The sequence below is a fragment of the Lepisma saccharinum genome, chromosome 6, assembly GCF_977018435.1.
Source record: "Lepisma saccharinum chromosome 6, izLepSacc3.1, whole genome shotgun sequence".
Classification (NCBI taxonomy): Eukaryota; Metazoa; Arthropoda; class Insecta; order Zygentoma; family Lepismatidae; genus Lepisma; species Lepisma saccharinum.
Window position 1 is genome coordinate 42937668 of NC_139234.1, and position 12635 is coordinate 42950302.

The 12635-nt window shown below is 36.8% G+C and overlaps 1 protein-coding gene across 2 annotated transcripts in view; it reads left to right on the top strand.

Annotated features, from left to right (window-relative positions):
- Positions 1–12635, top strand: part of LOC145988713 (uncharacterized) — a 55444-nt gene that overhangs the window by 10070 nt on the left and 32739 nt on the right. For both annotated transcript variants that reach the window (XM_083123817.1, XM_083123818.1), the window contains exons 3-8: positions 462–674; positions 1059–1267; positions 3240–3414; positions 5935–6140; positions 6511–6669; positions 9296–9398. In XM_083123817.1, the coding sequence (XP_082979943.1) occupies positions 462–674; positions 1059–1267; positions 3240–3414; positions 5935–6140; positions 6511–6669; positions 9296–9398 (1065 nt within the window). The remainder of the gene's footprint in view (positions 1–461; positions 675–1058; positions 1268–3239; positions 3415–5934; positions 6141–6510; positions 6670–9295; positions 9399–12635) is intronic.

Here is a 12635-nt window from a genome sequence, read left to right on the forward strand (position 1 = left end):
GTGTTTTTTCCTATGACCTTTCAAGTAAGAGTGCCAAACCTTATCCACAAACTTAAATCATTCGGTAGCAAATGTGTAGCATAATGCACATGACCTTTGGTTTCAAAACTTAAAAATTCACATAGTAAACATGAGGAATCTGTATCCGTGAAGTTTTATGTGAAACATTCTTTTCGTGTATTGTGTTTGCTTTGAAATAACTTTTTCTTATTTCTTATATTGTACTAGTTTCATCTTAAACAAGGTGAATTGTAACAGTAGCCTTTGAGACTGAAACATGTCATTCTAATAGATTATGCAGTATTATTATCTCTTATTTGATTCAACATTTTTGGGGTAATACTGTGTCAAACAGTTGATATAATTACCATTTATTTTTGAGCAAGAAGTTCCGAAGGGTTTCATTGTCATTGGCATTGCTAATTGCAAATGGATAGCAGAAACTCACATTTTCCTTTCAGTTGATTGGGCTGCATTGGCTCAAGAATGGATCAAAATGAAGGAGTCGCAGCCACCGGTAGAACATTTCCAACCAATGGCACATCCGAATCAAAGCGACAAGATTGAGGAAAGGAAGAAAGACTCTGCAGACGTAGATCATGAAGGCGGTGAGGCTCCTATGGACATGGATACTAAAGAAGATTTGGAAATTTCCAATTCCTCTAGTTCGCAAGGTATGTCTTGCTAGGACTTTGAATTTCTGAAAGGATCTGTTTTTTGATGTGGGTAGGATTTAAGCCTCCCTCCATTTACGTTATGTGAGGTGATATCAGTGTGGCCAGTCACTTACAAATGATTCCTATGAATTTCTTATACTTAGGAATCTCAATTTTTCAGTGTTATTTTTTTTACTTCTTGGTGTTTTTTAAATATAATTTTTAGTTTCAAATATATTTCAAAATAAAACAAAACGGTTTTGTGGAAGAAAAAAAGTTTTGACGTGTTGATCATGCATTTAACACATGCAATGAGTGCTTATTTCATGAAAAATGTAGGCCGTTATTTAGAATAAAAATCCGATATGTCAGTATTGGTAATTAATGTCTCTTCCTCTACAGATGCCCCCTCCTGGGGTGCATGGAACAATTGGCAACAGTGGGGTTGGGGTGGATGGGGATCTCAGAGTGCAGGAGCACCTGGACAGCCCCCAATCCCTTCAAAAGACCCTGCGGCTCCTGTACCACCTTATCCATACCCTCAGAATGCCGAGACTGCGACATTCGAATACAACCATGGAAACACCAACCATCTTGATCATTACAACCAGGTTAGTCTTCACATATGTAACAAAAAAGGAGGAGTTTTGCTTATATAATATTTCTATGAAGTGATTGCAACTTCTTTTTTTTACATGAATAGGTATGGTGCGTGTATTAAAGGAAGGTTCGTTACTCATAACATGGTGTTTGTCTTATTAAATTCTGTGGTTCTCACTGTCCTGTGTTACAATCTTGTTACTGATTAAAACAGAGTAAGGACATTATTATGTGGAAGTTTTTCTTGTGTGTACATATTGCTTGCATTATAGAATTATTTCTCTAATAGTTTAAGGTTTTTACAAGCAAAAAAAATGCAATTTTTGATGTGACGTTTCGGGAGAACGCACGCTCCCTTCATCAGACATTTATTCTTAGTTTGTAACACATATATTTAGCTTCTTTGCAGCCAAACACAAAACCCTTACAAACACAGCAAGTACATAAGCATAACAACCTTTTATACAATATAAGATAACCATAATAACAATAATTATCAGATGAAATGACAGATCTTTTAGAAGTCACATTGGTGCGTGCTTAAGTGAGTAGGTTAGACAGGTCCTGTTTGGTGCTGTTAGCATGATAACTGCTCCTTCATGCTTATGATGTTACTATGTAATCAATTTTAAGTATTTTGGGATTGTTAAGTTTGATGTCTTGTATTTCAGCACTTTCTTTCTCATGCAAGTGTATACAATGTTTTTCATGTAAAAATAACTTTTCAGACAATTCAGATAAATTGGGGACTTACAGCTGCCATTACTGTTTTTCACGACATAATTCCTATCCATTTGGCAGGTTCACGGAGGAAGATAATCTATTCGAATCAACTCACTACTCATTTTCCACGTGTTTTTTTGATCTGCGATCGATTTTGCCAGCTTAGTGCCAGCTTCACTATTTATGTTCTGGATTGTTGGGGATGATGTGTGTGAGAGAAAAATATAACCCCTGTCACCCACAACAAGCTAGTACATGCCTGATGAAGCTGCCAGAAAGGTAGTAAAATCAATCACAGTCCCAATAACTACATGGAAAAATGAGTAGTGATGTTGATTCTGCTTCTTTAAAATGCACATATAATTATTTTCCTGTAGTTTACGGTTATTACAAGCATAAGAAAACAGTACATACAAGAAAAACTATGCACATATAAGTTTCTATAAACCACAAACTTGCTTTCACAATCACAAAGAGACTTAGAGCATTAAATTTTATTAACAATTATGAAAGTGCTTCCTGTAGAGATATCTGGAAAAAGCAATAATGGCTCGGATAGAACTTAAGTGACAGGTTGTGGGGTAATAATATTGAATTAGTATACATAGATTAACTGAACTATGTAGGAGTTGGTGAACATGTTTGAAAGTAACATCTAGCGATAAATGATAGATATATGATGTAAAAACAGATTATCTGGGAACTATAAGATTATTAATGTACTCAAGTTTTCCGCGAAGCTGTTTTACATTATTTTCTATTAATTTCGGTAGCCACTGCCACCATCCTCATTGGAATTCGTTGTGTTATTGCTTGGCGTGTTTCTGTTGTTTTTTCCTAAATCGCCGGTAGGTGTAAAACAGCTTCGCGGAAAACATGAGCACCTTAATTATCTATTACCACGTCTCTCATTCCCATAGTATGAATATAAGATTATGTGATTCAACAAACTATTAATCCACAATACAAGATTTTTTCTTCCAATTTCATGCCTGGTGACCCAAATGAGAACTTGTGAAACATCTGTTTTAATAGACAAATGTACTACTTATATTTTTTTACTGAATAATAATGCATTTTCTATCAGAAAGGTGTAAATTATATATCTGTTATTACTAATTGTACAATCGTCAGTAGCATCAGATGCCAATAAAAGTGCTGATATCAACATTTGCTCAAATCTCAGTTTCAATTAGCTTGTTTCAAATAGTTTTATTTTAATGATTTGAAAGCGTATGATAAAATAAGTTATCCTTGTAGGTTGTACCAGGTACATATTGGCCAGAACAAGTTGACGCAGGGGGAACAGCCTCTGTTCCTTCAGCCCCTCCTTTCATAAGACACAATCGCCATGATTGGAGAAGAGATAGATCACATGACAGAGCCAGATCGACAGAAAAGTCTGATGAGGATGAAGACACAACAGCTGTTATAGGTACGTGTTTTTCCTAATTTCAACCAAGTCCTTACTATCCAGAGTGTGTAGTGGCTCAAAATTTCAGTTTGATTAATGTTAGGTATCATAAAAGAAATGAAAATGTAGGTTCTCTTCATACAAAAGTTTGTCATGTGTCAGTCCTTTACAAAAAGGAAAAAAGTTTGTATGTAGGGATATGTGAAGACAATAGTGACAAATTTGTAGGGCTGGAACAGATTTATCAGTAGCAGACAATATAGGCATTGCTTTCAAAGCAAAAAATCAACAGTGGTTGCCTGGTTACCGAGATTGATTAAGAATGTGAATGAACCATTCATGTTCAAGGATCATTTGTAATTTTATATTGGAGTATTTTTTTCATAAGTAGTTTATCGGTATTGGCAAAAAATTTATATCAGTCTATCATTGCAAATTAGTTTATTTTTTCATATCCTAATCTTTCATCATGTCTTGAATAACCTGAAGAAGGATCGAAGTCTATCAGCAATTTGGAAACCAGAAGAATATGTGTTGTGACTATTGTTTTTGGTTAATTTTGAAGATTTTTATCAGAGACTTAGAGCAGCTAAGCTGAAAATATCTCTGCTACTTTTGTGCTATGTGTATTTTCCAGAGTGTTGCAAACCAGAGCAATCCTGCTAACAAGGGAGGTTATCTAAATGTCCCCTTCCAATTTCCATGAAACTTGGCAGGTGTATAGAGGGGCCCAAAGGAAGAAATACGTGTTTGTTTGTTTCCACTAAAAAACTGTTTTAGGGGGCAACCCCCATCAAATGTCAAGATGAAGACAAATTGACGCGGTGATCTGACCCCCGTGTCCCACTCCGATTTCCATGAAATTTGGTAGGTGTATAGAGGGGCCCAAAGGAAGAAGTACATGTTTTTGTGTTTCAGCAAAAAAACTGTTTTAGGGGGCAACCCCCCCCCCCCATCCACTCAAATGTCAAGATGAGGAGAAATTGAAGTGGGGATCTGACCCCGAAATCACGTAAATATGGCATAGGAAGAAACAGGGGGCATAGGGTCCCTCTATACACCTGCCAAATTTCATGGAAATCTGAGGGGGACACAGGGGTCAGATCCCCATGTCAATTTGTCCTCATCTTAACTTTTGAGGCAGGTTTTGCCCCCTAAAACAGTTTTTAGCCGAAACAAAAAAACACCTATTTCTTCCTTTGGGCCCCTCTATACACCTGCCAAGTTTCATGGAAATCGGAGGGGGACACTTAGATAACCTCCCTTGTAAGTATATACACAAAAGCTTCAATGAACAAGTTCTCTTATAATTATTACATGCAAAAACAATTGGCCATTAGCTCGGACGACTAAGCAACAATAACCAAATAAAACCCTGTATTTTGCGAACACTTACCTGACAAAATGAATATTTCAAATTGTGTACAAGTTTTTTTATTCTCGATTTGGAAAGTGTGTATGTACATGTATATATCTGTGTGTGAGAGAGAGATTGTATTATCTTAAAATTTTATTATATTTCATTTATGTTAAATTCATTCATGTTACATATTTAATTTTAGTGTCATAAATATATGCAATGTAAATTTTAATTTCCAGATTTAGGTGGTAGAGCAGCCTAAGGCTGAACTTCGCTCTGTAGTGAATAATTTTCTATTCTACCAGGTGTCCCATAAGTCTGGAACCATAGGACAATAACAAAACAAATTCATGTTAGGAACTTATTATTGTACAACACAGTTCAAGAATGTGTTCAAAGTCCCCACCAGCAAAATAACTTGGATTTGCTCCTCCTTAGTCAACGCCATGGTTTACCTGTAACAGCAAAATGGGTAATACGAACATTATTTATGATTCCAGATTTATGGTACACCCGTTATTCTATTTTATATAGCTGGTATGTCACTTTCAGCTCAGCTGTTAATTTTATGGGAGGTAGCATGGTCAAAATTTGCTAACCTTCCCATCTTTGATTGATTATAATGTGTAACAGCTCCAGAATTTTTCATAACTCACATGTAATTTGAACTAAAAAAAGTTTTGATTGTTAAATAAAGTGTGATTATGATTAAATTAGTTGAATTGTGAATATTTTTTAGGAAAATTCTGGTAGTTTGATCTGATGGAAAATTTATAAATGCTCTTGGTTGTTACAATTTTCAAGTATCTATTGATTGGTTTCAGCACTGATATCTGTTCAAAAATGGTGTCTAGTGAAAGAGTATTCTTTCTGATATATGCCAATTTTGGTGCCTATGGGTAGAACCATGATTACAAATCATTGAAATGTAAAATTATGAAATTCCATATTGCTCACAAAATGTATTGCAACCATAAGCTGATTTCAGTTACTCTATGGGTAACAGTGTTCTTAGCCACCCAGTGCATTAAGTGATCAACTTGCAATTGTGCCAACAAAGGTTGTGGAGTTGTGTCCTGGCTTGCGTGCATGCATCCCATTGTGTATGGGAGATGATTCTTCTGCTGCTTTTATCACTGTGTTCATTCCTTTGAAACTGGATGTCAATTTTGTTTTTGTAGATGCTGCTAAAAGGAGACAGCTTCCTGCATGGATCAGAGAAGGCTTGGAGAAGATGGAACGAGAGAAACAGAAAAGACTGGAGAGAGAAAGAATGCAAAAAGAAAGGGAAGCTCTTCTGCAGAGAAGAAAGGAGGAGGAGGAATTGGCTTTGAAAGAACTTCAGAACAAAAAGCTTCCTGACGAACTTCCGAAGAAGAGCAAATTCGTAAGTCTTCCTTTTTTTCTAGATATGTATTTATTCATGCTCCTTGTTTCATACTTGCCCAAATGTTTATCAAGATTGGTTCTGTGCTAACAATCAATGCCATTATCCATTGTCTAGTGCTGGTGAAATACGTTCTGGCACCTAGAAAATGGTCAGATATACGTGCATGCATACATGTACCCTAACAAAGCATCTGAATGTAGGTTCTTGTAACATGGATCTATTCGTAGGTCATGAACCTACTGGTACCACACTTATCAAAATAAAAAAATATGTTGTCATGAAAAATTGTCTGTGTTTATTAGTAAAGTGTGAACATGGTTTTAGTGCATTGCATCTGTAATGTCTGACAATTTCCTTTTGTACACAGGAGAGTGATTCTGGATCAGAGCATAGTCGAAGTCCTTCGCCCGTAAGGAGAAAGTCTCGATTTCGGAATGTCGATAGTCCCGAGAGTTCTCCTTTGCGAGATAGACCAAGTTCACCGCCATCTGCTCCTAAGTCTAGAGAAGAAATTATGCAGGATTTGGTAAGCAAGATGTACTGCCGTTAGCTGATACCAGTTCCAAGTGATATTTTTCTGAATTCTGGCATGTGAGAGAGAGAATGAAAGAGAAGTTTTGTAATACCATGAATTGTAATAAGAATGAGTGTTCTATTTATAATATTAATAGTTGGGCTAAGGCAGGTAAATGTTAACTACCAGTATCAGCCGATATATGCATATTGGAATAGTGGTAAAAAAAAAAAAAAAAAAAGTAAAGTGCTTTCCTGTGCATAGCACCATGCCATGAAGGCATATAGGGGGTGTGGGGGTAATGCCCCACACTTTCTTGATCTGGTCGTGGGTGGGGGTGATGTGATCAGCATCACACCCCTGACTGCCTTTTAGCCCCCAGGGTCGATGTCATTCGACGCTGGGTGGGTGCTGGGGCCGCTTTCAATGTTAGAAAAGTTCCCTGATTTGAACCGGCCGGGGATCGAACCTGGGACCTTTAGCATGGTAGTCAGATGTGTTACCGACTGAGCCACCGCGGCCACGGTAAAATTACCAGTATTTTTTATTAATTGATATATTTGTTTCTAAGTAGGTGTAATTTAGAGCAAAATTTGCATTTTTTTTATTAATTTGATTGTTATTAGAAGACTTAAATGAGTACTAAAAAAGATTTCTGCGAGACTTACTTGTAAATGTTCTATTAATTTCGGTGGCTTCTTCCACCATCCACGTGGGAAACTACAAGCTTCACTGTGGGGTTGATTTCCGGATCCTGTTGTTTCCTCACTTCCCGCTAGGGGCGCTGGTGCAACCAGTTCGTCTGCTGCATGTGATATTTTTGAGTTGTTGCAATAGCAGAAGCCAAACATGATGTGCCTGACCACTGTCGATATTCAGCTCGTGCAGAAAGTGCATAACTGTGTGTGTCTCTTTAATTTTTGTGTCAATCATAATGTGCGCTGCATGCCTAACTGATACCTTTTGGATCCTGTGTTTGCTAAACTTGAGGTGCTTTGCTAGTCCGGTAGTTGGTTGGGATTTTTTTGCATCGGATAAGTGCTGTTGTATATGTTCGTTGCTGGATCTGCCAATGTAATGCGAGTTGCACTCACACTGGGCATCATATACTCTTGGGTTGTCAAGTGGTGAAAGGAGAGATGTCTTGTGTTTGCTTAGGGCTCTGGATATTTTGTTTGTTGGTTTGTGTGCAAGTTTGATGTCCTACTGTTTCAGGGTCTTGGTTAGGTGGTTGGATGTAGTCTGGTGGTAAGGGAAGGCAATCCATTTTGTTTTATTGCTGCTGGCTGGGTGGTGTTAGTTAGGTTGTCGCACCTGCATTTCAACTTTGCTACACCATGTAGAGAGTTGATGTACTGTGTACCAATTTTGAAGTCCTATGTCTGTAAGCATGGTAACTTCTTGCTTCAAATCTTCACTTGAGCAGTGCGAGAAAGCTCTTCGGTAGAAGTTAAGCCATACATTAGCTTTATGTTTGGGTGGGTGGTTGGAAAGGGAGTGGATATATTGGTTCCCTGCCCATGGTTTTCTGTAGACTGGCGGTGGTGAATTTGTTGCTCCTCCCTTTGGTGGTTAGGTCTAGGAAGTTGATAATGCCTTGGTTTTCCCATTCTATTGTGAATTTCAACCTGGGGTGAATGTTGCTAAGTTTTTCGATAAGTAGATCTATTTCTTCTTCCTTTTTGTAAACAACAAACTTTGGTGTATGTGTAGTACTCCTTTTCTTTCTTTGTGTACTTAATGTTATCATTTTAATTATCTTTCAATAATACATTTTTCTCAGTTATACGTTTTCTCCCTTCTGTACCCCCCAAGATGTATAACTGAGATTTCACTGAATCACTATATTTATGAGTATAAAGTGGTATTGGCACACTCCTACTAAATGTGCTTTTTTTCCTAAAGCAAAATCTATTGCAGTCACCTGGTTACATTAATTAAGATGAATGAACCATTCAGGTTTTTCTCGAGCATTTGTAATTATATCTTGAATTGGTTATCAGTAAATTTTATGTCAGTATTTTAGCAGCATGTGAAGAAAAATTACTGTGCAACTCAAATTTTACATTTACATTACATTCGATCTTCGTGGTGTCAATAGAGTGAAATGTAATAAAATGTTCCCGAATTTTAAGTTTTTTCACTGTGATTGCCTGAATAACATAACATTGAGGTTCCAGAGCTTTTGCATGCTTCTTGGAATTGTCAGGTATCAGGTTTGTGGTATAAGAAGCAGCTGCTTCTACTACCATCAACTTTATCCCAGAAGATAACTTCAAAATGGGGGGCAATAACTCAGAAACATTGTTCAGTGTATTATGATTATTTTTACAGTAGTACCTCAATATTATATTTTTCAGGGGACCAAGCTGAATAAAGCTTAAAATGCACGAAAATGTAAAACTGAGGAAAATATAGCATCAAGGACCGTCAAGATTGAATGTGTAATGCAGGATAATGTAAAATCCGGGAATGTAAAATTGGAGTTCCACTGCGTTATATTATTATTAATAATAATAGTGTGAGATGAATGATATTATGAGTGTGTGGCATGAGAAGATTTGACTGTCACAAATTGAGAACAGTTGGTCATCTTTATGTGCTAATATTAATCTCAAATATATTCCTCTTCTTACAGATGTTGAATGTTCGAAGAATGTTAACAGAGATACTGTTGGATGTAACAACAGAGGATATGTATTCTGTGGCCAGAGAAGTTATCCAAAAAGCCAGATTAAAAGGTAGACATTCCTTGTTTCTGATAAATGTCATCATGCTTTATTTTTTTATGTATTGGGGCTGTAAGTCATGCTAGTCTTCCAAAATCTAAGCTGTCCAACTTTTTTAACTGTCACAGAAGTTCTGTAAGATATATATTTCACTTGTACTGTAGCTTGCCTTCTGCACAGGCATTTAATTTGTGTGAGGGTAAAATTGGATTTTTTTCTTATTTCAAATAATGTTAAAGATTTTCAGAAAGTGAAGCATGGAAGTGCATTCTTATTTATATATCTATCTGCCAAAAGTTCATGAAGACCTGTTGTTGAGATCATATGGTGGTTTATTATTAGAACTGTGGTGTCCATTTGAAGTGGATATGAATTCATGTAAGTTGCTAAAATAATGCTAAATGTGTCGGGGAGAACAAAAACAGGAGTTAAATTGAAATGAGGCTATCTCCTGTGCATTGCACCATGTCATGAAGGCACACAAGTAGTGTGAGTGTAGGATTCCACACATTCTTGATCACAGCCATAACTGAAGACATGTACTGTGGCTATCACAACCTCACGGGCTGTTCCCTGCTACTCTGATAAGAGACCTGTTTGCATATATACAATGAGTTTGTTTTGGCTCCTGGCTGAGATAGCACGTGCCTGCAGCACGGCATGGTGGGGATGGCAGAATTGCAATCTATGACATCTCACTTATTTGTACGCAGCACATATCTTTAACATGCAGAATATTGCATTTATATTGCATAGCGAGTACTAACCTGTGTTATAATTGATTGATTGATTTGTTGTTTTAAGTCCACTTTATGCACAGAAAGGCTAATCGGGACTGGACCTACAGTTTAAAGTGGGATCCGAACCACTATGTGCCTCCACCGGGTATCGAACCCGGGACCCCTTGATTATAAGGCGATGACGCTACCACTGCGCCATCGGGGAGGCCTCTAACCTGTGTTATAAGAATTGTCCAAAGTGGTGGCCAACTGCATTCACACATTCCCAACATATTTTGATTGACACGCAAAAGTTCCTTTCAATAATTCTTGTAAGTTCTGTTCATATATTGTCTTTCAGTTCATCTATAGTGTGCGGATTATTTCTATAGACTATTTCTAGGGATCCCCACAAATAATAAATGATTCGGTTTTCACTTAAGTGTCATACACAAAAAGTATTTGTTTTATCGTGAATTTTTCGGCTGGCATTTCAATAGTCTCGCAATCTTATTAAACACACACTGGGATTACACAGAAAAAAATTAACACTGATGTGATCTATGACACTGGACAAACACTCACACATGAAACAGGGAAAAATTACACCTCCATGCTAAAATGAACAGAAATGTGCTGACAAGCGAGCAACTATTTTGCCTGCAACGCGAGCTTTAGACAACTTCAGGCACCTAAACATAGAACTTTTGCATGTGAATGCAATGGTACTTTCTAATTTTTTCTCAACTTTGTTTTTGCATAATGAGATAAAAAGGTTCAAAACTTAATAAAATTAGCTTAATCATTGAAGATATTATTTACTTTGAAACAATTAAAATGTGGAATTAAGAATCAATTTCTTCTGGATATTTTTTTACCCAGCGTGGGTCCTGTCAGGTTAACAATGCAAACTTTCATACAGAACAAATCTGTCAATCAAATTTTCATCAAAATCTGTGAATGCAGTTGGCCATCACTTTGAACAACTCTTATAGCACAGGTTAGTACTCATATGCAATATAAATACAATTTTGTGCATGCTAAAGATATGTGCGTAAAAATATGCAACATCACATGTTGAAAATGCTGGCATCCGTGCCATTCCTCGCCGTTCTGCAGTCACACACTATCTTGGCCAGGAGCCAAAATGAATGCACTGTACTTGGCTAGTGTCAAAGTTCAGTTAAGCTTTTCTTCATAAAATGACATGAAAATCTTCATGCTTTAATATGGAAAAATCTTTTGGCCATGTAGACATATATTTTTTACACTCACTTGCTTCATATGCACTGAGGAGTATGTTTCTGGAGAGAAAATTAATAAATCTTCCCTACGTTTATAGCATGCTTTTAATTTCTTATTAGCTTTTTTCAGCTATAACCAGTATTCCTTTATTTTAGTCTTAATAGTTTTTAAAGACATGGTCTCATGATATAAGAAGCATCATGAATCATTTTGTAATATTAATTGGAGATCCTATATTAGGGTGCCCTATAAGTAATGTCAGAATTGAGTGCTAGAAACAAAAGTTAAATGCCTGTAAGTATGGGGAAAAACTTAAGACCATTATGTTCTATGGTCCTAAGTCTTCATGTTCAATTGTGGATTCCGTTGAAATATGAGTTCTTGAACTTTGAACATCTTTTGGATTCTAGGTATTTAGTAAGGTGCAACCACTGTTTCTCCCATGTCAGGGTTTTGGAAACCTATTAAAATTTTCATCACATGTGACAGTTTGTTTGACAGAATTGTGATGCAGCAGATGACAGCTTTCATCCCTCCTCTAGACTTGGAACAGGACCATTCATAGGGTATCACTGGACAGCTGGTATTGAGCCAAGCTCATTCAATTTCCAATGTACAGAGGGCTTTGAAACTCCAAGTTCAGCAAATTTCTAATTACTAACTACAAGCTCAACCAATTTCCAATGTACAGAATGCTTTCAAAACCCAAGCTCATCCAATTTCCAGTGTAGACAGCTTTGAAACCCTAAATTTGTCCAACAATTTGAAGACACTTGTGGTCTTATTCATCTTCAGTGCTTGGTGCATGATTTCCGGATTTACAGTGGGTAGGATCTTCCACAACATGGTTGGCTTTCAATGCTAGTCTTCTTCCATTCTCTAAAACAGTTGAACCATATTCATGTCATCTTTAATAGGTCACTATGGTCTTTCACAACACAAATTTCAGATCTGAACAAGCAGAGTGCTCTTTTTCAATAATACCGCAAAAGGTCCATAATGACATTTTCAAATTAATTTCTATTTACCCATAAAATTGGCAAAATGAGGGATATAAGGGCAAATACTTCTAAATATGAAACAAATACAGGGTGTTTCTAAAGTTCGTTTCCAAAGCGTAGGAGGTGATTCTAGGAGAAGAAATAAGCACTGAAGTTCATGTGATGAAATGCCGAAAACTGCACCCATTCGGATTTATTGAAGTGGGAAAAAGTGCGAAAATTATGTTTATAAGGAAATAGTGGCAGAACGGCCAACCATATGACCGTGGTGAAGAGCGTTCCAC